Source organism: Ahaetulla prasina, chromosome 5, assembly GCF_028640845.1.
Source record: "Ahaetulla prasina isolate Xishuangbanna chromosome 5, ASM2864084v1, whole genome shotgun sequence".
NCBI classification, from domain to species: domain Eukaryota; kingdom Metazoa; phylum Chordata; class Lepidosauria; order Squamata; family Colubridae; genus Ahaetulla; species Ahaetulla prasina.
In genome coordinates this window covers 68,907,104-68,933,903 of record NC_080543.1, presented here as the reverse complement: position 1 = coordinate 68,933,903, position 26,800 = coordinate 68,907,104, and the positions used below count along the sequence as shown (strand labels likewise).

Sequence of the window (26,800 nt, the reverse complement as noted above, 5' to 3'; positions counted from 1 at the left end):
AGTGTGCTGTCAGATGAATCGGTCATGGAAGGGATCAAAGCTCATAAGCCTTGGCGATCGTAAGTCAAATCCACCTGCCAATGGTTGATGATGTAACTCTGCGACCCAGGGACACTGGAGTAAAGGAGATAAATAAGGACTCTGTCCATCGTAAATCAGCTGTCCTTTCAATATAAATCTGCAACGCTCTACGCAGATCCAAGGTATGCCAATGGTGGTCCAAATCACGAACTGGGTGAGGACAAAAATCCAGAAGAACAAGCTCTTGCATACGATGAAAGGTAGAATTAACTTTAGGAATAAAGGAAGGATCTAGGCGAAGAACCACCCAGGCCGGGTGAAAAACCCAGAGGTTACTGCGAACTGAGAGAGCAGCCAACTCAGAAATCCTCCTGGCCGAAGTCACAGCTACTAAAAATGCAACCTTGCAAGTCAAAAGGCAAAGGCTGGTGGTCCTCAACAGTTCATATGGATCAACAGTCATGGAATCCAACACAATAGATAAATCCCAAGTGGGGTACCTATGTATAACAGGAGGGCATAAATTTGCAGCACCCTTAAGAAATCTCTTGATAGTAGGGTGGTGAGCTAAGAAAGGCAAAGACCCCCAGGACAAAACAGTAGACAGATCTGCCGCCTGTCTTCGCAAGGTATTAGGTGATAACTTTTTGTCCAAACCTTCCTGCAAAAAGTCCACAATGTGGCCTATTGAAACTTGAAGAAGATAAACTCCAACTTTATCAAACCAGGAACAAAAAACTCGCCAAATGGCAGAATAAATGTGTTCTGTAGAGGCCCTTCGAGATGCTTGCATAGTCTTGATGGCCCGATTAGAAATATTGTCTCTCCTCAGGGTGTGCCGCTCAAGCACCAAGCGATCAACTGGAGCCACTGAGGATCTGGATGAAGAACTGCTCCTTGGCTGAGCGAACCACTGGTGAGAGGAATCTGCCATGGAGGAGCCACCGAAAACAATCTGAAGTCTGTGAACCAAGACCTCCGGGGCCAATGGGGTGTGAGAAAAATGACCTCCACCTGTTTCTCCAGTATGCACCTCACCATTCTGGGAACTAGAGGGAGAGGAGGAAACATGTAAAGAAGACCTCACAGCCACTTGCTGCGGAGAGCGTTGACACCTTCTGCACAAGGATTTGGGAACCAGGAGAAGAAACAAGGAAGTTGCGTGTTCTGTGCGGTAGCAAACATGTCCACCACTGGAGTGCCAAACCGATGTGAAATGTCCATGAACAAAGCCAGATGTAGACGCTACTCTGCGTGGTCAATCGACTGATGGCTGAGCCAATCTGCCTGTACTTTGGTGACTCCGGAAAAATGCTCCACCGTCAGAGAAAGAAGATGTCGCTCTGCCCACAGGCACAGCTTCTTCACCTCTGTCATTAAGGATCTGGACCTGGTGCCTCCCTGATGATTGACATGCGTCTTGGCTGTAACTTTGTCCGTGAGCACCAAGACATGAGCGCCTGCTAGATGGACCTGGAAGTGATGAAGGGCCAGATATATAGCTCTCAACTCCAGCCAGTTGATGGGAAGCTGCCTTTCCCTGGAGGTCCATCTGCCTTGCACTACCAGTGATTGAAAATGAGCTACCCAGCCAAGGAGACCACCAGGCACTGAGGTTCGTGAAACAGGGAGCCCTTGGTGACTGCAGGGGAACACCACTAGGAGAGGGACCTGAGGATCTCCTTGGGAACCTGAACTTTGGTGGAAGAGTTGCCGCTGCCTACCTTCTGAAAAGGCAAAATGAACCATTGTAGGTCTCTAGCATGTAATCTAGCCCAAGGAACAATGGCTATGGATGCGATCATCTTGCCCAGGAGCTGAGATAACACCAATAAGGACACTCTATGCTCCACCTGAATCCTGAGAGACAGTGCCTTAAGGCTATTCTGTCTCTCCTGGGATAAATACACTCTACCCTCAGTAGAGTCAATCACTGCTCCTAAATGAAGCAGACGGGTTGAAGGAGTCAAATGACTCTTCTCCATGTTAACAGAGAAACCATGAGCAGTGAGAACCTGAACTGTGACTTGGAGATCTACCTTGGCCTGAAAAACAAAATCAAAATATCATCCATATAACAGGGTAGGTGGACTGGTATGACTCTGATATGTGCTGCCACGGCGGCTAGGATCTTAGTAAAGGTCCTAGGGGCTGATGACAGGCCAAAGGGTAAAGCCCTATATTGATAATGCTTACCCCCGTAACAAAATCTAAGAAACTTACGATAAGTGGGAAGAATAGGAATATGTAAATAAGCCTCAGTGAGGTCAATAGAAACAAGGAAGTCGCCATTTCAGACGCCATCAAGGATAGATCTCAGTGAGTGCATCTTGAACTTGCAATATATCAGAAAACAATTCAATTGTTTGAGATCTAGAATAGGTCTCCATCCTCCCAATGATTTGGGGACTAAAAACACATGGGAGTAAAATCCCTGTCCCAACTGATCCCCTGGAACCCGCTGAATAGTCTTAATTTCCAGGAGGTGACTAATTGCCAACTCCATGAGGTTCCGTTTGTCCTTATCCTTGGACAAGGGGCATTGGATGAAAAAGGTCAGAGGAATGGTGATGAATTCCAGAGCTAAACCATATTGAATTGTCTTTCTGACCCAAGAATCTGAGGTAATAATGTCCCATTGGTCCGCAAAAGGGGGCCAATCTGCCACCAATAGGAGTGTCAACATTGCATTTAGCAATGGCGTCGAAAGGAACGACCTCCTCCCCCTCAAAAGGGCTGCTTTGCTGAAAAGGCTCTACCCCAGGAACTCCTATCCTGGGACCCCCTCTGCCTTTGGCTGAATGAGCCCTGAAACCTATTACAGCCTGCCCCCAAATCATAACCTCAAAAGGAAGACTGACAGGAAATCGGATTAAACTGGGCTTCCCCTCTCCGATGAGCAGTAGGTAAAACCTTCCTCTTGTCCTTGGTCTCAATGAGGAGAAGGTCCAATGCAGCACCAAATAAGGATCCTCCAGCGAAGGGTGCAGAAGCCAAGCGCCACTTATGGCAAGCATTCGCTTGCCAGTGACGCAACCAGAGTAAACAATGAGCTGTTAAAGCTGAAGCCATAGATCTGGAGGCAAAGCGCATAGAATACAAGGTGGCATCAGCTGAAAACTGGACTGCAGCAATAATTTCGTTCATATCTTGATGAATTCTGGTATCATCAGCAGAAAGTTTTGCTTGCAATTGGCGAAGCCATAGCAGAGTGGCCCTGTTGAAGAAGGAGGCTGAAGATGCAGAACGAATAGCCCAAGCAGACCCTTGATGCACCCTCTGAAGAGATAGCTCTGCCCGCCTATCCTCTGGGCGTAGGCCTTCCTCTGGTTTGCCAGGAATCAAAGAAGAAGACACTAAGGCAGCAACAGGTGCATCTACCAAAGGGGTTTGCAGAACAGAAGACAAATTGGCACCAATGTTGAAAAAACGTTTGTCAGCTGAAGAAGGAGAGTGGAAGATCCAGGAGAAGACCATTGATGTCTGACAACATCCACAAAGAGATGAGGAACAGGAACTGTCTCTAAAGATCATTCAGGTTCCGAGAAAAGGGGATTGGAAGGACCCTTGGAAGATGAGGCCTCAGACTGGTCGGCTGGAGGGCCAAGTTGTGCCACCTTGGTGACCTTGAAAAGTAACAATTTAAAGAGATTAGGAGGAAAAAGTCCTGTAAATGCAGGTTATTCCGGGGATAAGCCCTCATCCTCAGATAGATCTGGATCTCCACGTGCAAGGTCTCCATAAAAGAAGAATGACTCACCATAGAGTGAGATGGTGAAGCTGTGCCCTCCTGGGATTGAACCTCTTCAAACTCAGGATCGTCCTCAACAACAGACATAGCAGATTGAATAGAAGAAGCCCTGCCCAACGGATGAAAGCCGGATAATAAAGTCTGTTGAATAGTTTGGGCTATACTATCCTGAATATTATCAGGTAAGGGTACTTGATGACCTGTCTCCTGGCTAACCCCAAGAGTCTCCGTGGCTGGAGCAGATTGAGAAGCAGGTCCAGAAGTGACAGCCATGACCTTGCTCTCAGATTGAATGGCTGGAGAAGGGGATCCCACCGCCATCCACAATGCACCTAACAACAGGACAGCTCTGCAAGGAAATCTATCCGGGTGACTCTATCACTGCACTTTCCTGAGCAGGCACCCCAGCTGGGGTAACAGGAGCTGGAGCAGCCATTGCAGAAGCAGGCAAGGAAGAAACAGTCTTGCTGCAAATCTTCTTTATTGTTTGGCCCCGCCTCTGTTTATCTTGTGGAAAAGCCTTGGAGGCAGGCTTAGAATGGTTAGAAGCTGAGACTGACTTGGGGTTATGGTGGGAAGAATGTCCGCTCCTAGCTGAAGGAGCCCTGGAAGGTCCGCTACCTGATGGACCTGGTTCCTCTCCATTTGGAGATTCTGATCTCCGAGGCTTATTAGATTTAGCCACAGCCCTTGGCAAACACTTAAAATGTTGCCCAAACTGGAATGGGAAGTGTACAACTTCACTATCCAAGTCTCCACTGTTTTTGTGGGTGCTCACACTCCTCTAAAAATATCCTAGAATGCCTGCAGTTCAACAGGATTGAAGCAGGATCATAACATTAATCCTGCAGACAGCAGAGATACTTCAGCCCCAACCAGAGTGAAAACTCCAGGCAGAAAAAAAGGGGCTAATAATTCAGATAAAACTTACAGTAATGATCAGAAGACCAGTGCAATCCAAGGGTAGGAGAAAATTCACAACGTGTCTGTCCAGGCTGAAGGACTGAGACAAAAGCTGGGTTCCTAGCAGCAGGAGGTGGGGTTTATCAACTTTAGCAGTCTCAGTCCTCCAATCTGAACAGATGAGTACAACCCATGCCTGGCTGCTGTCTCCACCAATACGGAGAAGACCAGAGAAGCCTCCAGGGTTTCTCCAACAAGTGGAGACACATCCCAGCCTTGGGAAGAAATTGCCATGGACTTTATAGTAGAGCTCCCTGAAAGCAGAGGCAACAAGGTCATTTGGACCATAATAGACCTGTTCTCAAAACAAGCCCATTTCATAGTCTGTTCCAGTCTTCCATCAGCCCACAAGCTGGCCAAACTGTTTGTAAAACACATCTACAAGCTACATGGCATTCCTCAAAGAATCATTTCTGAGAGGCAGTCCAATTTACAGTTAAGTTCTGGAGAGAGTTTATACGGTCCATTGGGTCCTCACAGGGACTTAATTTGGCATTTCATCTGAGTACTAACAGGGCCATGGAATAAGCTAACAACATGATTGAACAATATTTAAGACACAGATTACCAACAAACTAATTGGGCAGAATTACTGCCTTTTGCCAAACTAGCATAGTAGCATCAACTTAATCTCCTTCCAGGTCACTAGTGGCATGGAATTCATCCCCATTCCTGATCTCCTTAGGGAGCCACCCTCCTTCATTTTCTTAAATGAATGGATGTAGTCCCTGAAAAAAGCCTGGGAAAATATGAAGTGAACCCTTCAAGAAGTGGCAAAAACCCATTAAGTGCAAGATGATAAACACTGAGCCCCTCAGAGGGCTTTTCTGGATAGGAGCAAGGTTTACCTCTCAGTGAAATACATGCGGTTAAAACTCCCCTGCAAGAAGCTAGGGTCAAAGTTGATAGGCCCTTTCCCAATAGTGAAAGTGATTAACCCTGTTACAGTACAGTTTAAACTCCCCCCACCTACTAGGGAAAGTGCATCTGGTTTTTCACAGCAGTTTGCTAAAGCTGGTGGTAGACTCCCAGCTGAGGAGAAATGCACTACAAAATAAAGGGAACCTTAGATTCCAGATTGTACAAGGGGAGGTTGCAACATTTAGTAGAATGGAATGGATGCCCCCTCTCCGAAGCTATGTGAGTAAAGAGCTGAGATGTAAAAGCAGACAGATTGGTCAAACGGTTCCATGAGAAATACCCTCAAAAACCAAAGGGATCTCCTGGGGAGGAAGAGGGGGTTAATTTGAGCACCAGTTAACCTCTATGTGCTTTCTTTTCTTTTTCAGGAGCTTCTCATCAGTTAAGGGGATCTGACTGTCAACCCTGAAGCAGACCTGACTGAGGCCATCTTTGAGGCTTCAAGGTTGCCACAAGGAAGAAGCGGGGACAGGGAGGAGAGAAGTTAGATAGCTAGGATTTTGTCATCAAAACAAAATGTTTTCCTGTAGGAACCAAGGACATTCCAACAGGTGGGTGGGGAGAGGAGGAGTGGAGTAACCAGGCCAGCACCTTTACTGGACAATGTGACTGAAAGGGGAAACTTTTGCTTTTTAATCAGGTGAAAACTGTGGGAACTTTCAGAGTCAGCTTTCATCAGTTGTGCCAATATGATGTATCCAATAAGTTGTTCTTTGAGGAATCTACCTGCCCCGGAGTCCTTCTTTCTATGGGTGCATTACTTGGAATGCTGACAATAAGAAAGAAAAAAAAATATTAGCATGAAAGCTGATGTAAAAAAAATGAAGTTTTTGTGCCATTCAACATAGGGCAACTTTGAAAAAAATGAGGAAGAATTGAAGCACATTAATCTGACTAATTATCTTTAGCACAAATGTCAGCCTTATGACCCTTATAACTAACTTCTTATAATTTCTACTGCTAATTACTAGAATTACTAACACAAAAGACACTGTTTGAATAAGTTAAAAAATATTTCTGCTTGATAAATTATAATATTAGTAATATTAGCTTTGCTTCCTTTTATGGGTATGGTATAGAAAAGAATTTATATCTTATTAAGTTATCTTGTCTTCAAGATACAATAATTTTCTAATACACATTTGTTTATTGTTAAATGGGTTGTTAAATTTAATTATTTAACTATTATTTTATGTTATTTTAAACCAGACATGTTCAACCTTGGCAACTTTAAGACTCATGGACTTCAATTCCCAGAATCCACCAGTTGAAGTTTCCACAAAGTTGCCAAAGTTGGACATCCCTGGTTTAAACTGATGTGAGAAGAAGAAGCAACACCCATACATAGGACAATGGAAAGGAAACATTTTTAAGAGTCCACCTTCATTGGTTTGCTAAGTCTGCCTAAGAATTGTTTTACAGTTTTCAAGGTTATGTTTTTTACCCTCAACTAGCATGGCTTTCTGACATCTGTGTGGTTTTTACTTCCTAGATTTACCAACTATGTAGCTTTTGAGAGTTTGGTACATTGCTGTCTGAATATATTACATTTCTGATCCTAGTTTAATTTTTTTAACAATCCACTTATAATAAGCCACAATTTATAGTGTACATCAGTTTTCTCCTTTTCTTTTCTTGACAAATTGATTGGTTATATAAGCAATAACGCTCTCTCCAAAGCTTTCTAGCTCTATCAGATGCTTTCAAAATCTAATAGCAAAGATTACTTTGAACAATTATAGACAGGTGTATTTTTCCACGTTTTTGACAAAATTAATTTATTTGTGTTAAATCTATATCCCGTTTTCCCCTCATGTCAGCATATTCTGCTCTGCAGCTATAAATGAAATATCTAATATCTAAACTAAAATGTATAATGTTAATCACAACACATTTTACATTTTCCAAGGCCCACTTAGAATATCCAGTGAAGAATTGTCTTCATAAGTAAAACTTTTCCTAATATATTTTACTAAGCTCAGAGAGTATCAAGGACCCCTTATATTTTATTTATTTAAGAAAATTTATATGGCTGTCTAACTTACAGTCACAGTGACTCCAGGTGTCTTACAAAGATAAAAAGCCAATATAAAACAATAAACTATAATCCACCTCCCCAGAAACATCAATCAATTAATCAAATAAGCCACTTGATGGACTCCATCCCACTCTGGGGTCCCCAGGCCTGTTGGCAAAATGAGGTCTTCAGGGCCTTGCAAAAAAGTGGGGGCCAATCTTATCTCCATTGAGATGATGTTCCAGAGGGACTTATTCCTGCTAGATGGATCTTCTTAGGAGAGGGGACCCATAGCATTCCCTGCCTCCCCACTCTATTTAATTGGTATGCTATATACTCTGTATGTATGTATACGTAGTTATATAACATGATTTTACACTTTCTTCCAACTTCTTGCTCAGTGAAATAATCCTAGGATTTCATAACATATACCAAAAAAGGGAAATCTGAATTATTTAAAATATACCTTCATTCAAACATTTTTTCTGATACATTTTTACTATATTTACAAGGCAATATGCAAACAATAGTAAAGTGAAAAGCTCATAGTGAAAATTATTTCATACGAACAAGATGTGACAACAAATTTTAAGTATAAATTACCACAGTTGAACCTAGGAGACCCTTAAACTTTATTAGAACTTTCTTCTCTGCTTTTCTTCAGTGCTTCAAATAAACACTTCTATGATTGAGACAATATTTTATTACTATGCTTGTTTCTAATACTGAGAAAGGAGGTTTGTTCTCAGAATCAGAGGACAATATCCATATCTGAGAAGTAAACTCAAAGATTGTTCCTTAAAAGAACTAGCTTGTAATCAGATCCAACATTCCCAAAAACACTGTTTTCAAGTAAAACACACCATTTTATACTGATTTACGAGAACCATTTCCAAAACCATAGCAGTGAGTCACACCAGACTCAATCCTGCAAACAAGATTAATTTATAGACAATTTCTTATATCTATAATTTATTATATAAATTAAATGTTTATTTTCTTCTAAGCATTTTCTTAATCATTTGACACATGGCCTTTCAATATTCCTAAGCACAGAAATATTTTCTCTGAAAAATATTAATAAAATTAATAAACATATTATAATTGACCTATAGATTCTAACACTTAAAAATTTCCGGAAAAGCTACATTTCCACTAATTCTAAAGTGAATGCATATAGACTCTCTACTGAGCTACAAAAACTCAATTTTTGTTTCAAAACCTAATCTGATTCATAAATAGTATCCCCAATGAATATTGAATATTGAATTCCCCCCCCCCAAATGTTATATTATTAAAAAAATTATCAAAAAATGATGTGGACTTATTCAGAAACATTTCACATATTATACTTTTGTTACTTTGTATTCATTTGGTTTTGCATTCATTTTTTACAAAATTATTCAAGAGAGGAACTAACCAGCAAAGCTTAAAGCTACACCGATAGTCCTCAACTTATGACCACAATTGAGCCCAAAATGTATGTTGCTAAGTGAGAAATTTGTTAAGTGAGTTTTGCCTCATTTTACAACCTTTTGTGCCACGTTTGTTAAGTGAATCTCTGCAGTTCTTAAATTAGTAGCAAGGTTGTTAAATGAATCTGGTTTCCCCATTGACTTTGCTTGTCACACGTTTGGAAAAGGGAATCACATGATCCCAAGACACTGCAAATATCATAAATCTGAGTCAATTATCAAGCATCTGAATGTAAATCAATGCCCATGGGGATGCTGCAACAGTCATAAGAGTGAAAAATGGGTATAAGTCACTTTTTTCAGAGCTGTTGTAACTCTGAACGGTCATTAAATGAAGTGTTGTAAGTCAAAGACTATCTGTACTGATTAAAAGCATTCTGGTTAATGCTCTCCTTAAATAATAGCTATACAATATGATTTATTCTTGAGTTACAATTTATTTTTAAAGCGAAATGAATATTTTTCTTACCTTAGAAAACTGTGCATTTATCCATTTTGTGAATGTTTTCTTTTGAACATCTTCCCTTTCATCTATAAAAGAAAGCACAGTTGTTCATTCAAAATGGTTACTAAAGAATTCATTTCTACACTATTTGATGGTTGTTTGATGTTATTACTAGCACAACTTCACAGATGCACTATATTTCTAGGAATTTTTAAAAACTTTTTTAAAAATAGTATCAAATAATCTCTAATTAAACCAAAAGGGCTACAATCTCAAAATGCTTAATACCTCAAAATCAGATCGGATTAGTTCTTACTTGGACTATCAAATCCATCCATATGTTCATTAATTCAATTATTGGAAGGAAGCAATAGAAGTACTTCGATGCCTACTAATCTCCGGAAAGATTACACTACTAACCAGAGCATACAAAACATTTGCTAGACCAATTCTCAATTACAATTCGCCTGTCTGGAACCCAAACTTCATTTTGGACATTAATACAATTGAGTGTGTCCAGAAATATTTTACAAGAAGAGTCCTCCACTCCTCTGGTCACAAAAAAATACCTTATGCCACCAGACTTGAAATTCTGGATTTAGAAAATTTAGAACTATGCTGCCTTCAGCATGACCTGAGCATAACTCATAAAATCATCTGCTACAATGTCCTTCCTGTCGAAGACTACTTAAGCTTCAACCACAACAATACACGAGCACACAATAGATTTAAACTTAAAGTGAACCGCTCCAATCTTGATTGTAGAAAATATGACTTCAGTAACAGAGTTGTTAATGCCTGGAATGCACTAACTGGCTCCGTGGTCTCATCCCAAAATCCCCAAAACTTTAACCAAAGACTGTCTATTGTTGACCTCACCCCATTCCTAAGAGTTCAGTAAGGGGTGTGTATAAGAGTATCAGCATGCCTACCGTTCCTGTCCTAATATTCCCTTTGGTTGTATTCAATTTGTGTGGTTATTTCATGCTTATATTTATATATATAGTTGTGTTTGACAAAATAAATAAATAAAAATAAAAATAAAAATAAATAAATACTGTCACAAAACTACGGTATATATAGATGATCATAAAGTGCAAATGGATAAATGCTCTTTAACTCATAAATATTACATTTATTAACTTAATTAAATGCAGATTGTCTGAGCAGGCATGATTTTCAAATGTAAAATGTGGAATTGGTCAGTTTGGGATAGCATCTGGAAAAAAGATTATTATTATTTGTGACATGTGATGCAAAGGTGGGATGTTATTGGTTTCTTATGAGACTTTTTTAAACTTCACAGTCCAATTTAAATCTATGTCAGAATATGAATATTCATAGACTGGAATAGACCAGCCAATGGGGACTGTTTGGATAGACATGGTAACAGGTCAGCCAATGTGGACTGTTTGGAAACTGAAACATAGTATTTGTCAGACTATCTCTGATTATATTTAGGAAAGAAAACACCTTGACTTCATTTGAAAATAAAGAAAAGTACTTTTACTAAATACATCTGGAATACAGCCATGGATAGTTGAATCTGAGACAAAATATGGCCAACATCCCATATCCCCTTATTAGTCCCTCCTTTCCACAAGAGGTCAGGCAGGGCTGGGCCAATGCCAGCTCTCTCTCGCCCCCCATGGTAAACTTCATCCGAAGGTCTCCGGCTGCTTGGCATGTCAGGAATGCAGGTTTCATTGAAAAGCCCGCGCATCTGATCTTCATGCTGATTTCAAACCTTTCCTCCCCCTCCCCTTTTTTATGTCAGACGACACTCTTAAAGGGCCCTCTTCTCCTTTCCTGTATAGGATAGTAATACACCTTAAATCCATGAACTATTCTACACTAAACATAATAACATTGCAATATAACTACTAAATATAAAATGCACAAATAGAAGTGAAGATTGGAGTGGAGGCTGACAGTATTTGTTTGTATGGGGCCATAAGAAACAGTTTGGAGTCTGGGTGTGGCTTAGACTTGCTGACTGTATATAAGAGTTGGTTTGGCTTCTGTAATGTGAACCTCTGTACAATATATTAGCCTCTGTACTCTCTACTCTGGAATGGCTTCAGTGGTTGGTTCAAACTGGCATTATCACCGGTTTGCTTCGTGCACACACTTTGCACATGATCGGGAAAAAAAGGAATTTAACCATTCTGAGAAAAAGTATTTGACTTGGCCATTTGTTCAGTGACTGTTCTAAACTATGATTATGCTGAACAAAGGAACTTTTATTCTAAATTATGGTTATTGCAATACCCCTGGGGTCATGTGATTTCAGATGTTTGGCAGTCTACCCATAACTTGAAGGGATGCTCCTCCCATTTGCCTATCCTCCCGCCCACCTGGCCCACCAGCACATACAAAGATATCATGACCTAGAAGAGCTCCACTTGATTTTTGGCCCACTAGGCAGATTCTCAATGAAGCCTGTTTGGACATTAGTGCAAGGCAGACTTGAGAAGAAAGCAGTGCCTCAGATAGGCTGGGTGTGCCTGTCAGTAGCTAGAGAAAAATGCCATTATTCAATGGGGTTCTTTTCATGGGCTACTGAGCTGGGAAACAAGCCAAGCACTCCCAGATCTGGTGGGCAAAATTTAACAGCCATGAGCCGTGCTTTCCTCTAAGCGCTGTGGGTGGCAGAGGGAAACAGGAGCTTTTCTCTGCACAGAGCTTTTTGAATGAGATTTGGAGGAAAGCACAGCTCATGGCTGTTTAATTTCACTGTGCTGCGCCAAATGTTTTCCCATAAAGAGTAACAAAGGAGAGAAACAGCCTCTGACCTGGAGAACACATGGACTGGAGCAGCTCTGTGCTCTCCACTGGCTGTTTCTTCCTCTTTGCTCGTCCAGCACAGCGAAATGTAGCAGCCATGAGCTGCACTTTCCTCCAAGTCAAATCCAGAAAGATCTGGCTAGGGAGGGGTGCCTCCATCCGCCGGCTCAGGGTAGAGGACTCAGCTGCAGCCCAGACGAGCTGAGGAACTGCGGGGAACCATGTGTTTCACCCTCCCAGCCTTCACCCACACCTCCGTGCTGCCAACATCTCCCAAAGCTGCTGCCGTTGGAGCCGCGACAGGGACAGGGGCAGCCCAGTAAGCAGGGCACCCAAAAATGGCACAGAGGCGAGGGAAAAGGCTGGGAGGGGAGGTGCAACATGCAGGAGGCTCCCCACAGTTCCTCGGCTCATCTGGGCTGCAGCTGAGGTTGCTGCCCTGTGCTGGCAGAGGCCGCACAAGATGCAGCTGGGAGCGTGCTAACCTTGCCCTCCCCAAGTGCCGGAGTCAGCGTTGCCATCACCCCTGGCCTGCCCGCTCTGGCTGCAACCATGGGGAAGGTCCATCAGAGGCAAAAAGGGGCACTTTTCAGGCAGAAAGGGCAACAGAGGGGAAGCCGAGATGATCAACACCATCCCACCACGTCCCGCCCTGGATATGGGGCCAGAGTGTTAAAAAAAAGTGTCAAAAAGTCCCAAAAATTTTCGCTACCGTTTCAGTGAGCATGGCTTGGTGGAGGGGGGTCATGTGACTGAGTGCATGAATGATGTCAAGTTGGCCATGCCCACTCAGTCATCTCCCATCCTCTAGCCACACCCACAGAACCGGTAGTAAAAAAACTTTAGAACCCATCCCTGGTAAACATAATCAATTCTGATGTCTTAAAAATGAATTTATATCAAGAGGGATTGGCTGTGAGGTTTTTATGTCCTGAACAGGCACCACTGCTCCTTGTATTTAATGTTAATAAATGTTTCCAACTTTAGTTATCATTAGAATTAGGTTGTGATGCAGCCAACATACCTCTGTTCAAATTGACCTAAATATCTTCAGTTCTAATCCATGTTGATTCTTGGATTAAACTTTTTTTATTTTAATACAAACAATGAGAAACAGAGAGAGGGACAAAAGAGAACCTTATCATCCACCCTAATCATGCAACCATGACAACTTATTTCCTACTAAGCATGGAATGTGTTTTATTTTCTTTTTGATATATGTCTGTCTAAGGCATCTTTATCTTATCAGAATTAATTTTTAATTCTCTGACCCTCTTAAATCTACTAAACCTTGCAAACAACAGTTCATTTTTCCTAGCCTGAAAAAGGGGAAAATACAACTGATTGTCATAATCACCTTAATCTTCATCATACTACTTGATAAATATTTGATTAGCTATTAGGCCATATCAAAATATAAAATAAAAATAGTAATAAAATCATAGTGTAATAATATAAAAGATATCAATAAAATAAATGCAGATATTTCTGACTCCTAAAATTTACCCCAATCAGATTCACATATGCATTTCTCAACTGTACTGTTTTGTTCAGATAAAGGACCACATTATATATTTTTTGATTCTGGCTGCACATGAAATATATTATTTTAATCTAATCTCAGTATTATATCTCCATGTAATATTACTTAATAGATACATGTTAACTAGAGGCACTGGGAGTCAGGCTTATAAATTTAATAAATAATTATTATGTCACATAGTCAGCCAGATGTTTAGACTAGATTTGGCATTTTTATCCACCTATTCAGTCCTTTTCAAGGACCTGGGATAGGCAAATGTTGTTTGATTCTGTTAATGGTAATTGCTATAGGATGTAAGTACTTCCAAGTACAGCTGATTTTTGCAATTGATTCATGGTAATTTTGGTGTTTAAGTGGTACTCTAGACATTTGGGGTTTGCTACTGAAGCAAAATATTGAAGCCCAATGATGCCCAGAATCACAAAGAGTCAGGATCATTCACAACAATGAAGGTGATTGTTTTCTCAAAGCAAGGTTTTGTTTTACTCTTTTTATTATTGTTTCATAGCCATGATGTTTATTGTTATGAGCCACCCCGAGTGCTTGAGATAGGCAGCCATATAAATGTTTTACATAAATAAATAAAATATAACCTTTTTACACTGAAAGACAAGACAACAGAGTACAAGCAAGTATGGTTTGTAAGACAGAAAAGTATCAAGTATATTGAATGGTGTTGGTATACAGTTTATTTAGTTGTTTTTTTATTCCTTATGTTATGCTCTTATTTTCTTTTGCTTTGCTTTTCTTATTTTTTGCATGTTTCATATCATGTTGCTCACCATGAACAAGAACATATTGGACATGTATGACTGGATATATATTTTCAGATAAGAAAGGATCTTGTTCACTAATATATCTGATTTTCATAAGGGTAAGCAAGGTTTTTTTTTCCAATGGCAAGTAATTTTTTGGACTTTTTAGATTTAGCAAAGATTCTAAACATTCTGTGAGAAGATTACAAGAGAAATATTTTCCGCAAGATAAGAGGAAATTAGACATTAGACTCACCAGGGACTTGGAGAAACAAAGTTAAAAGCTACATATATTTCAGGAATGAGAACCATAACAAGGCTGTCAGCTTCTGAGCTAATGGGAAAGTTAGCACAAAATTTACTCAACAGATTTCAACACTTTCTTGCTTTAAGTCTTGTGAATAGATGAATAGTTGTTTACATTTTCTACATTTCTGCTTTCTTAGTTCTATAAATTTCTGAATTAAATGTTGTCTCTCTGGACACCAGTTGTAACTTCTGAACTGCCTTCAAGTGTAACCCCATATAGTGTGTGTTGCGACAGTCAAAATGAGGTGACCAAATCATGACTATTGACAAATAGATTGTCATTCAGGAAAAAATGTAATTGGTGCATGGAGACTTTCCTGGCCATGATTGCCACCTGCTCATTAATCAAGACCCAAGAGTCCAACAGAATTTCTAAACTACTTAGCAGTTCTTTTTTTTTTTTAATTCAAAAAGTTTTACAGAAAATTTTTTCCCCCTTTCCCCCCACCTCCCCTCCCCCCTCCCTTCCCAACCCCCCTCCCCCCCCGACTTGGCGCCACCTTCTTCGCTGAGCTCCTAATTAAGGAGCTCCGTACTGAACTCGTAAAAGCCAGGAAAACGCGGCTTTAATCTCTTTCTCTGGATGAAAGAAAGATAAGAGCTCTTGAGGTGTGGTAGACCTCCCAGGGCTTTGTTTTAATTAAGCAGAGCCCTGTGGGTCGAGGGTCCCATAAATATTCCTGCCAAGCTCAGACTTCAGTGCGTGCCTGCAAAAGCAGGAAAAGAAGAAAGTGTCCATTTCTGCTAATTGTCTTATCTTTATGGATTCCTAAATGCAGACGGAATGAGTGCGAGCGAACAATTATTGGATTGCAAGTATTTTTGATTTCCTGACTTCTACCCTTTTAAAAAGAGAAACTTTTTTTTCTTTGTTTCAACTGACTCTTTAAGATGGCGCCTGAAAGGGAGTGAAAGTGACGAATGGAATTCTAAACAGCCTGTGTAACTAAGAAGCTAAGAAATGTTATGTGTGGATTTTAATGAAGTGAAGTGAGCTCTCCTATACTTAAAGGGGAAAAGAGAAGTTTCTAGACTTATATTTTGTGAATTTTAAAAACTGAAATGGCTACTAAACCACCTAAGACTGGGGGTAGAAGGGGTTCTGAACCAGCTTTAGAAGATTTGATTAAAGAACAAGGGAAAGTCTTTGAACTACATAGCAGTTCTGACTAGGGGTGTCCAACTCCATTTAGAGCTAAAGATGGAAGGCCTCCAGACAAAGCTCCTGTCATCCTTTGCCCAGATCAAAGTTCCCCACTCAAAATCCAATACACAGCCACAGTGAGCTAAGTAATCTAATACTGGGTAGCCAGAATCATAAATAACATCTTCTAACCAGTGGTGGGTTGCTACCAGTTTGCACTGGTTCAGGAAAACCGGTAGTAAAAATATGTAGTCACTCGCAGAACCAGTAGTAATGGCTGGCTGGCCACGCCCCCAAACCGGTCACCCGGTCACCGCTCGCTTGCCCCGGCCACCATGTTCGTCGCTGCCATGTGTCAGCATTCCAGAAAACCCCCCTCCTGCAGAAAAGACTCCGAAGCAAACATCTTTCAAAGTATGAAAGTTTTCTACTAGCATAGGTAAACTGAAACAACTGGGGAAACTCCGAATCTGGGGATCCAGGTTTTTCCTCAGTAAGACAAACTACAAAATCACTACCCCCTTGACCCCTATGCTGAACACATGCTCCAATCACCAACCGTCCCATCTTGAGACATCACTCCGGCCACTCCTTCTCCAGATGCAGGCCTGGCCTGACCTTGACTGGCAGGAAGAATGTTATTATGTCTAATGGCCCCCTCTACCAAATCCCCCCTCCCTTCCCACACATGGGAAAGTGGCAGCGTCGAAGCCTCTGGCCTAGTATGGCTTCCAAAGCTGACACCATGTTATTCACACACGTGCATTCCATTGCCTTGCAAGTACAATGGGATGCGCATACACAAAGAACATGGCAGCAAAGGCAGCAGCTTTTTCTGCCGGTACCTTTTGGCGGCCTGCAGAGAAAGTGTTTTCAGAGGCTTCTTTGCCAGCTGCTTTCCAGCAATGGCAGCTGGCTGGGGGCCGCTGAAAACTCCAGTCAGCTTGCCTTCCCTATTCTGGACCAGCCGCCGCGGAAGGTAAGCAGCCGAACAAAGAGGCAGTGGAGGGGGGAGGAAGGCAGGCAAGCAGGCCTGGCCATGGGACCACCAGGAAGGGCACGTGGAAGGCAGGCAAGCATGTCAGGGCCACCCAGCCATAGGAAAGGGAGCTATCAACCTACTCCCTTCCCTGCGGCCCTGCCATGCTTGCCTGCCTTCCACGTGGCCTTCTCAATGGCCCCCCATGCCTTTGCCTTCCGAGGTCAGGGAGGGCAATGGGGCAATTCCCTGGGAGTTCCAGGACTCCCCATCGCCAATGCCACCACCGCCAATGTCTACTGCGGCTTGAAGTTCCCATTTCAGCTGATACTGCTACCACCTGGAGCTCCTGTTTCAGCCCCCACCTGCCACAGCCTGAAGCTCCCGTTTCAGCCCCTGCCACTGCTGCTGCCTGCCATAGCCTGAAGCTCCCATTTTGGGTACCGCCACCGCTTCTAGGCACTTTCTCTTGGGCATCCCTGTCTCACTCTCCTAGACTTTGAGGGAGGGAAGGAGAAAAAAGAAAGAAAGAAAGAATGAATGAAAGAAAGAAAGACAAAGAAAATGAGAGAAAGAAAAAAAGAAGGAAAGAGGAAGGGAGGGAGGGAGGGAGGGAGAGAAAAAGAATGAAAGAAAAAGAAAAAGAAAAAGAAGAAAAAGAAAGAAAAAGAAAAAGGAAGGAAGGGAGGGAGGGAGAGAGGAAAGAAAGAAAGAAAGAAAGAAAGGAAGGAAGGAAGGAAAAGAAAGAAAGGAGAGAGAAAGAGAAAAGAAAGAATGAAAGAAAGAGAGAAAGAAAAAGAGAAAGAAAGAGGAAGGGTGAGATAAGAAAGAGACAAAGAAAGAAGAAAGAGAAAGGAAGGGAGAAAGAGAGAGAAAGTAGAGGAAGTAGAAAGAGAGAGAAAGTAGACGTGGCTTCAGAAGATGCTTTGAAACAGGACAGCAATCTAGGGCTGGAAGGGATCTTAGAGGCCATCTAATCCAACCTCCTGCTCCAGCAGGAAACCTTACATCATCTGGATTATTTTGGTGCCTCTAACAGAGAGGAAAATTGCCAGAAAGGAGAAGGAGTTTACTAGGACAAGGCTGTCATGCAGAGGAAGGCAGAGATAGTCCTTGATTTATGACCAGAATTGAGCCCAAAATTTTGTTGCTAAGCAAGAGCTTTGTTAAGTGAGTTTCACCACATTTTATTCAATCCATGATCTCTCCTGGCTCTAACAGTCATGTGCAAGTTAGGGAAGAACATCTGAAGGTGTGTGTAATGTTCTAAATGTACAGAAGTTATAGTTAAATGTGTGGCAGAAAGTGGACTCTGTTTTTCCAAATGTAGTAAGTGAGGTTGAATGTGTATAGTTTTAGAAGAGGTGGTTGTGTGTGTGTATGTGTATATACATATACAGTATATATAGTAGATAATGTATCTTTTTGTGCCTATGCACACTCTATACTATGTAATATGTATGTACACATATGGCATATGTACATAGGATTAAATAGTATATTTTGGATGTTCAGTAGTAGTAAATAAATAGACAGAAAAATTGTATCTCATTGAAGCCTTTGAGGCGAGGAGAGGCCAGGCACCCTAATCCTAACCGTAACCCTTGACATGAGTGATGTCAAGTTGGCCATGCCCAGCCAGTCATATGATCACACAGCCAGCCAGTCACATGGCAACCAAGCCACGCCCACCAAGCAAGCCACGCCCACAGAACCGGTAGTAAAAAAAATTGTAACCCATCACTGCTTCTAACCATACAAAAGCTAAGACAGATACAAGTAACCACCATCCTTTTCTTTTAATCACTAAAGGGAGATCAAGCAGTTTTAGCAAGCACTAAAATCCTCTTCCAAAATTTCCAAGACTGTTTACTTCCACTAATCATTTTTTTAATGAAGCACTGAAAGAGGGACACTGTCAGATTCCTATTGTGATACTGCCATTCAAATGGGGATGGAACTCCATATTCTTTTACTCGCTTATTGCTCTCATCCTGTTTCCTATATATCCTGTAATTTCCTAGATTATAACTTTACCCTGTCACCTATTCTGCCCTGTGCTTTGATTTACGTTGGGGAATGTACAAGTAGGGAGGGCCATCTGTTTTCTCTCAGTTTGGAAACCTCACAGAAGAAGTTCATGGGAACGACTCCTTATCTCTTTCTCAGGATGACCATTTCCACAGCATCTTCATACATGTGGATTGGCTCATTCAACATCAAACTGAGGGGAGTGGTTTCTAACCACTTTATCCTAATGGAATTGCCGGGGGTGGGGACGGGGACTCAGACCTTGCTTTACGTTGTCTTGCATTCACTTCCTCTCAATAAAAGTTTCCTTTTGAAATGCTTAAGTTTCAAGAGTCCATGCTTTCTTGAACAGAAGGGAGAGACAGGACCTTACAGACACACTTCACTCTGAACACCAAGCCATTACAAAATCTCAGAAAATATTAAGACTTATTTGAAAATTTGGACTACCCTATTATATTTAGCTTAAGCATGAAAGTTTTATTTCAAAAGCTGCTAGTGTGTTGCCCCCTTGGCTCTTTCTTAGTTTTTATATCTTCACTGATGTTTTGCCAGATTGTTAATTTCATGCTCTGGTAAAATACTATATACATTAGCAGCTGAATCTGAAGAAAATAGTCTAATACCTTTTTCCATGTCACTTATTATATTAGGAATAGAATAGAATAGAATTTTTTATTGGCCAAGTGTGATTGGACACACAAGGAATTTGTCTTGGTGCATATGCTCTCAATGTACATAAAAGAAAATATACCTTCATCAATATTAAATCAATACCAATTATTTCAATCAAGCTACTTGATAAAAAAAATGCATTCCAATATTACTTGGTACGTATGTGCGTGCGCACACGCACACACACGTGAGGGGAAAGAGAGATTAACTTTAAAAAAAGATTTAGTAGTTTCAGCTGTGAGTCATGACTGACTGAAGATGTCTCTGCAAATCAATAGAGACTGCAATGAAGAAGAAGGGGGAAAAGGCAAGTAGTCTTTTGAGTCTCTCTGGAGAATGTGAGGTCACCCACAATTGTGCTGAGTGGCAGTTCCTTGTGAGGGGATTGTAAAACAGCTGCCTCCCGTGAGTTTAAGTACCAGGAGTTATGAAAAATGACATCTTTCTTCTCAGCAGTGACAGACCCTTTCATAACAAAACTCAGCCAACTAAATTCACTTTTTTGTCACACTTAGAAATGTTTGATTTAAATACTTTATGAATATTACTTCAAAATGGCAAGCTTAGTTTTGCACGTAGAGAGTGGATTTAAGAATTTTTAACAAAAACATAATAATTTAAAATAATATATAATTGACAAAAAACAAGAAAGATTTTTGATTTTAAAAAGTTGTAAATGGATCAGGAGACTGAGATATTTGGAATATTGACAATTTTTATGCAATATTATTTCTGTCTTATTTCCTAAATTAAAATTATTGAGTGATTACTCTAATTACACAAAATATGTTGTGAAAGTTAGTGCAGTGTTGAACAAAGTTCAGATGTTTATAGATTCCAAGATGACACCACCAAAGGCTGCCTCGGTGAAATGCTCTCTAATAGTTTCTTTATTTTTAATTATTCTCTGCGACTCACTACGGATTTCTTACTCATGAGACCATCTGCTAAAAATTAAGCAACATTTCTTTAAAGAGCAGCTTTCTGTGATCTCATTCCCCCCCGCCCCGTCTTTACAAACACGGAGGAGATTCTAACACAGGAAGAAGCAATTTCCCTGGAGCCATGGATTACCAAAAAAACCAAATGGAAGAAGTGAAAAAAGAGAGGTAAAAGGGTGGGGATTTTAAACAGATTAAGGAATAGAAGAAATAAAACTTCTCTGCCTTCAATTTTTTTAACCAAGGTACATTCACTTGCTATTAAGATGGATGAAATCTCCTTTTAAACAGATACAATTCCGATTCTTACAATTCAGCAGCCCTATGGTTCTCTGAAACCTGGTTAAATGAATCAATTGATGATAGAGCCTGCATATACCAGGATTTCAGATTCAACAATCAGACAGAATAGCAGAAACATTTGGTAAAAAGGAGGAGGCTTATGTTTATATACCAACAAGAGCTGGTCTTTGGATATAAATATAATATATAAATTCTGTGACGAAAACTTAGAAATATTAATTATCAACTGCAAACCATACTATTCGCCTCATGAATTTTCCTCATTTCTTCTAATTGCTGATTATGTCCCACCACAAGCCTGCATAATTATGAACTCTAGCTGACCAAATTATGGAGGCTGAAGCCAAATACCTCGATTCACTGGCCATTATTTGGAGAGATGTAAACAAGGCAAACTTAAGGAAAGAGCTCCCAAAATACTTTCAGCATGTCAATTGTCCCACTAGAGGCAAGAATACTTTAGACCATTGCTACACAACACTAAAAGATGCTTATCGGTTTTTACCACAAGCAGCTGTAGGACACTTTGATCATTGCATGATTCACTTTGTACTTGCTTACAGGCAAAGACTTAAAACCACAAAACCAACAATTAAATCAGTGAAGACCTGGACGGAGGAGGCAAAGTTAAAGCTACAGGCCTGCCTTGACTGCACTGATTGGAATGTTTTTGAAAGTATCTCTGCAGACGTACATGAACTCAGAGACTGTAACATCATATGTCAGCTTCTGTGAAGACTTATGTGTACCAACAAGGAACTTGCGAATATACAGTAACAACAAACCTTGGTTTACAGCTAAACTTAAGCAGCTACGTCATTCCAAAGAGGAAGCCCTACAGAAAAGGTGATAAAATGCTGTACAATCAGGCCAGAAATGTATTAACAAGGGAGATCGGAGCAGCAAAAAGAAGCTACTCTGAAAAGCTAAAGAATCAGTTTTCAGCAAATGAACCAGCAAACATGTGGAAAACTCTTAAAAATATCACCGGCTATGGCAAACCTCCTTCCCAGGCTGAAGGTAATCAACAACTGGCAGATGACCTGAACGTGTTTTACTGCAGGTTTGAAAGGAAACTACAGCCACCTATCTCCACAACACCCATCTCAGACACACCAACAACAGCCAAGCCTCCTACAACTGACCCCATTTCATTGGGTTCACAACCCCTAGTGATCACAGAAAAGGAAGTGCGGGACCTATTTCACAGACAAAAGCCAGGAAAAGCTCCAGGCCCAGACAAGGTAACTCCTTCTTGCTTAAAAGTCTGTGCTGACCAATTGGCCTCCATCTTCATCCATATCTTCAATAAATCGATACAGATGTGCTATGTTCCTTCTTGTTTCAAATACTCTACTATCATCCCAGTGCCAAAGAAGCAAGGAACTGAATGACTACAGACCAGTTGCTCTAGCATCTGTAGTCATAAAAACCTTTGAAAGGCTAGTGCTGTCCTACTTGAAAACCAGCACACATCAGCTGTTAACCCCTTGCAATTTGCATACCAAGCAAATAGATCAACTGATGATGCTATTAATGTGGCTCTCCACTACATCCTACAAAATCTTGAATTGCCAAAGACCTATGCAAGGGTCCTCTTTGTAGACTTTAGTTCAGCATTCAATACCATCATTCCAGACACTCTTCTAACTAAGCTAAACCAGCTACACGTACCTGAACACACTTGCAAGTGTGTTCCTAAGCTTCCTAACAAACAGGAAGCAACAGGTGAAGCTAAGCAGAATCACATCAGATACCTGTACAATTAGCACAGGGGGACCGCAAGGCTGTGTGCTCTCTCCACTTCTCTTCTCTCTGTACACCAATAACTTCATCTCTAATGATCCATCTGTTAAACTACTGAAGTTTGCAGATGATGCAATAGTGATCAGTCTCATTCGAGACAATGATGAATCCACATACAGACAGGAGGTTGAACGACTAGCCTCATGGTGCGACTGGAACAATCTGGAACTGAACACACTGAAAACCGTAGAAATGGTGGTAGACTTTAGGAGAAACCTTTCCATACTTCCACCTCTTACAGTACCAGACAACACAGTATCAACAGTAGAAACCTTCAAATTTCTAGGTTCTACCATATTGCAAGATCTAAAATGGACAACTAACATCAAAACGTCATCAAAAGAATGTTCTTTCTGTGCCAATCAGAAAGCTCAAACTGTCCAAGGAGCTGCTGATCCAGTTCTACAGAGGAATTATTGAATCTGTCATCTGGACTGCTATAACTGTCTGGTTTGGTTCTGCAACCCAACAAGACAGACACAGACTTCAGAGGATAATTAGAACTGTAGAAAAAACAATTGCTACCAACCTGCCTTTTATTGAGGACCTGTATACTGTCAGACTATTTACTGAATCTGCACTACTATTAATCGTTTCATAGTTCCCATCGCCAATCTCTTTCCACTTATGACTGTATGACTATAACTTGCTGCTGGCAATCCTTATGATTTATATTGATATATTGATCATCAATTGTGTTGTAAATGTTGTACCTTGATGAACGTATCTTTACTTTTATGTACACTGAGAGCATATGCACCAAGACAAATTCCTTGTGTGTCCAATCACACTTGGCCAATAAAAAATTCTATTCTATTCTATTCTATACTGCACCGTATACTGTATACTGTATACTTTGGCCACTTAATGAGAAAGAAGGACTCACTGGAGAAGAGCCTAATGCTGGGAAAGATTGAGGGCAAAAGAAGAATGAGATGACAGAGAACAAGGTGGCTGGATGGAGTCACTGAAGCAGTAGGCATGAGTTTAAATGGACTCCAGAGGATGGTAGAGGACAGGAAGGCCTGGAGGAACATTGTCCATGGGGGTCGCGATGGATCGGACATGACTTCGCAACTAACAACAACAACAAATACTGCACGAGTCAAAAAGTGGGCTGTGAAAATATTTACAGACCCCTCACATCCTGGACATAAACTGTTTCAATTCCTACCCTCAAAACGATGCTACAGAACACTGCACACCAGAACAACTAGACACAAGAACAGTTTCTTCCAGAATGCCATCACTCTGCTAAACAAATAATTCCCTCAACACTGTCAAACTATTACTAAAACTGCACTACTATTAATCTTCTCATTGTTCCCATCACCCATCTCCTTCCACTTATGACTGCATGACTGTAACTTTGTTGCTTGTATCTTTATGATTTATATTGATATTGATTGGTTCCTGATTGCTTATTTGTACCCTATGACTATCATTAAGTGTTGTACCTTAGAATTCTTGATCTTTTCTTTTATGTACACTGAGAGCATATGCATGAAGACAAATTCCTTGTGTGTCCAATCACACTTGGCCAATAAAAAATTCTATTCTATTCTATTTTGCTAGTTGTATCATGCCAATGAAGGGTATCTGGACAACGTATTTTGCAGTTCTTTATTTTTGATTAAACAAATTTTAATTCAAGTTCGTTATGCTCTCTGTTCAGGTCTTTAGATGATTGCTAAAAGACCTAAAAGTAGTTCCTAGAATTCACATATAAAAGAATACAAAATGTTTAAAAGATATTACCATTGCAATTTACAATCAGATCCAATAAATATAGACTAAATTTATGGTACAAGGAAAATCTATTAGTTAAAATTGCTTTCAAAGTATCCTTTTAATTTTTTATTTCATGTTTCAAAAAATGTTATCTGCCAGCCCAAACACAAGAATGACACAGGGCAAGACTTCCAATCTGAGTTCTTTATTGTTTCATTCCTATAGACAAAATCTTGTCAAATATCTACAATATGATCTATGAACCATAGAACTATAAACCAGAAGGGGGCTGCCTTCATCCTCTTTCTCTCACACATAATTTCTGGGCTGACTCATCTCTTTCTCCTCTAGAATGCACCACGTCCTCTTCAATGTCCATCTCCTCACTACATTCCATCACACTATCATCAAATATAATTTCACAAGCATTCTCCATTTTAAAATACTCGAAAATTTGCTATCCCAAATGCATTCCAACAGTGATTAATTTAAGTTCATAAATTACAAATATTAGAGATCAGCAAAGGCAGTTATAGCAAAATGCATAATGTTTTGTAAAGTATTGCATGAACTGCTGTTTATCATGTCTTATAAGATATTTAATTTGTTTCAATACCAGGTAGAAGCAATTTGTCTACACAGGTTAAATGATATATGCAAATAATTTATAATGTAATTGATAGCTCTCTGGTTAGTTGTTAGACAGGCTCCCATACCTTATGTATTGAAAGCCCAATATTTATAATGGTCATTTTGATATAATTGCTCATGCTCATTTGACATGGCAGGAGAAGATACAACGTAAATGATTTCAGTTTCTGCTCCATTCTGCAACTTGCTTTAAATAGTCATATTTGTTCAATGAATACTGCTGCATGTGTCACATGAATTGATAATTTGAGTCTATGGAATTGTACTACCTAGTAAGCATGTTTACACTACCACCTTAGAGGAATTACAAAAAATTCAAACATAATAGCACAACAAAACTACACTGAACTACATTGAATATATCTTGAGGGCTGGCCAAAAAACACCCTTTTAAGTTGTTCTATTTGAAATGAACTTACTACTATGTAAGGCTCATAAAACAAATAGATTTATCCAAAGGCAAATTTCGATACAGCAAATTATTTGTTTGAAACCACCAAAATCAGTATTGGTGTAGCTCTTTGATCCCTTAATAGAAAATCACCATGTACTTTTTCCCGAATAATCTGAATTTTAAGACAGCTGTTCTGTTCATAACCTTAAGAGTCAGTAGCGGGTTTCAATTTTGGCTGCTACTGATTTGCTCATGGGCGCGCACTGGCGCGCCCAATGCACATGCACAGAGATGTCTGGGCAGGCAGGCAGAGCCTCCCACTGTCACCGCTACCAGTTCACCCGATTCTGGGTGAACTGGTAGCAACCCACCACTGCTTATGAGTTCTGAACAGTTCCATCTTCACTGCTGGAGCAGAAATTGAGGAATGTTGGTGACAGAACAAAAAAGTGATTCTTGATCTAGTTTATTCCTTTCAACATCAACATGATGAAATTCTACCTGATGCAGTTTTTGATCTAGTAGTTTCTTTCAACATCAACATAGTGGTGCCTGATCCCAATGTTTAGGATTAGGATCATAACTGAAAGTTATTTGAGATTAATTTAAAGAAGGTGCTTTCATTTTAGGCCACCATTTTCTAAAATGTACAATCTAAAATCTATACTACCTTATGGCATGTGATTGCAGGCCAAACCTTTGAAACTGAGCAACTGATTATGTAGACAAAGGCAATCCATATCACCTTCACATTGAAGCGTGTCAAACCAGCCAAGATGTGATTTGAATTTGCATTTCAAATAATCATATTACAATGTTTTGATGATTTTACTCAATTAACATATATGTGTGTGGTCATGTCTGAATGTATGGACAGGTCTGTTAAATCGACAGTTACTGTACTGTAGGAAGTACTATAGGAAGCTAGCACCCACCCCTCTTCTAGAATAATGAAAAATTCTAGGAAATATTAAAAAGGCAGAATATTATATTTCCTTGGATGAAAAATGGGGAAACATTTTTTTTGGGGCAGGAAGCAGACTCACTCTTAATAGCCCCCACCCTCCTCAACAGTCAACACTTAAGAGATAAAGAGATAGCTAGGTCTATTCATAAGCACATGCCATCACTCAAGATCCAACAAAGATAGGATTAACC

At 40.3% G+C, this 26,800-nt stretch overlaps 1 protein-coding gene across 1 annotated transcript in view; it reads right to left on the bottom strand.

Annotated features, from left to right (window-relative positions):
• Positions 1-26,800, bottom strand: part of DMD (dystrophin) — a 1,918,566-nt gene that overhangs the window by 1,512,145 nt on the left and 379,621 nt on the right. The window contains exon 2 of the mRNA XM_058186507.1: positions 9,618-9,679. Within this exon, the coding sequence (XP_058042490.1) occupies positions 9,618-9,679 (62 nt within the window). The remainder of the gene's footprint in view (positions 1-9,617; positions 9,680-26,800) is intronic.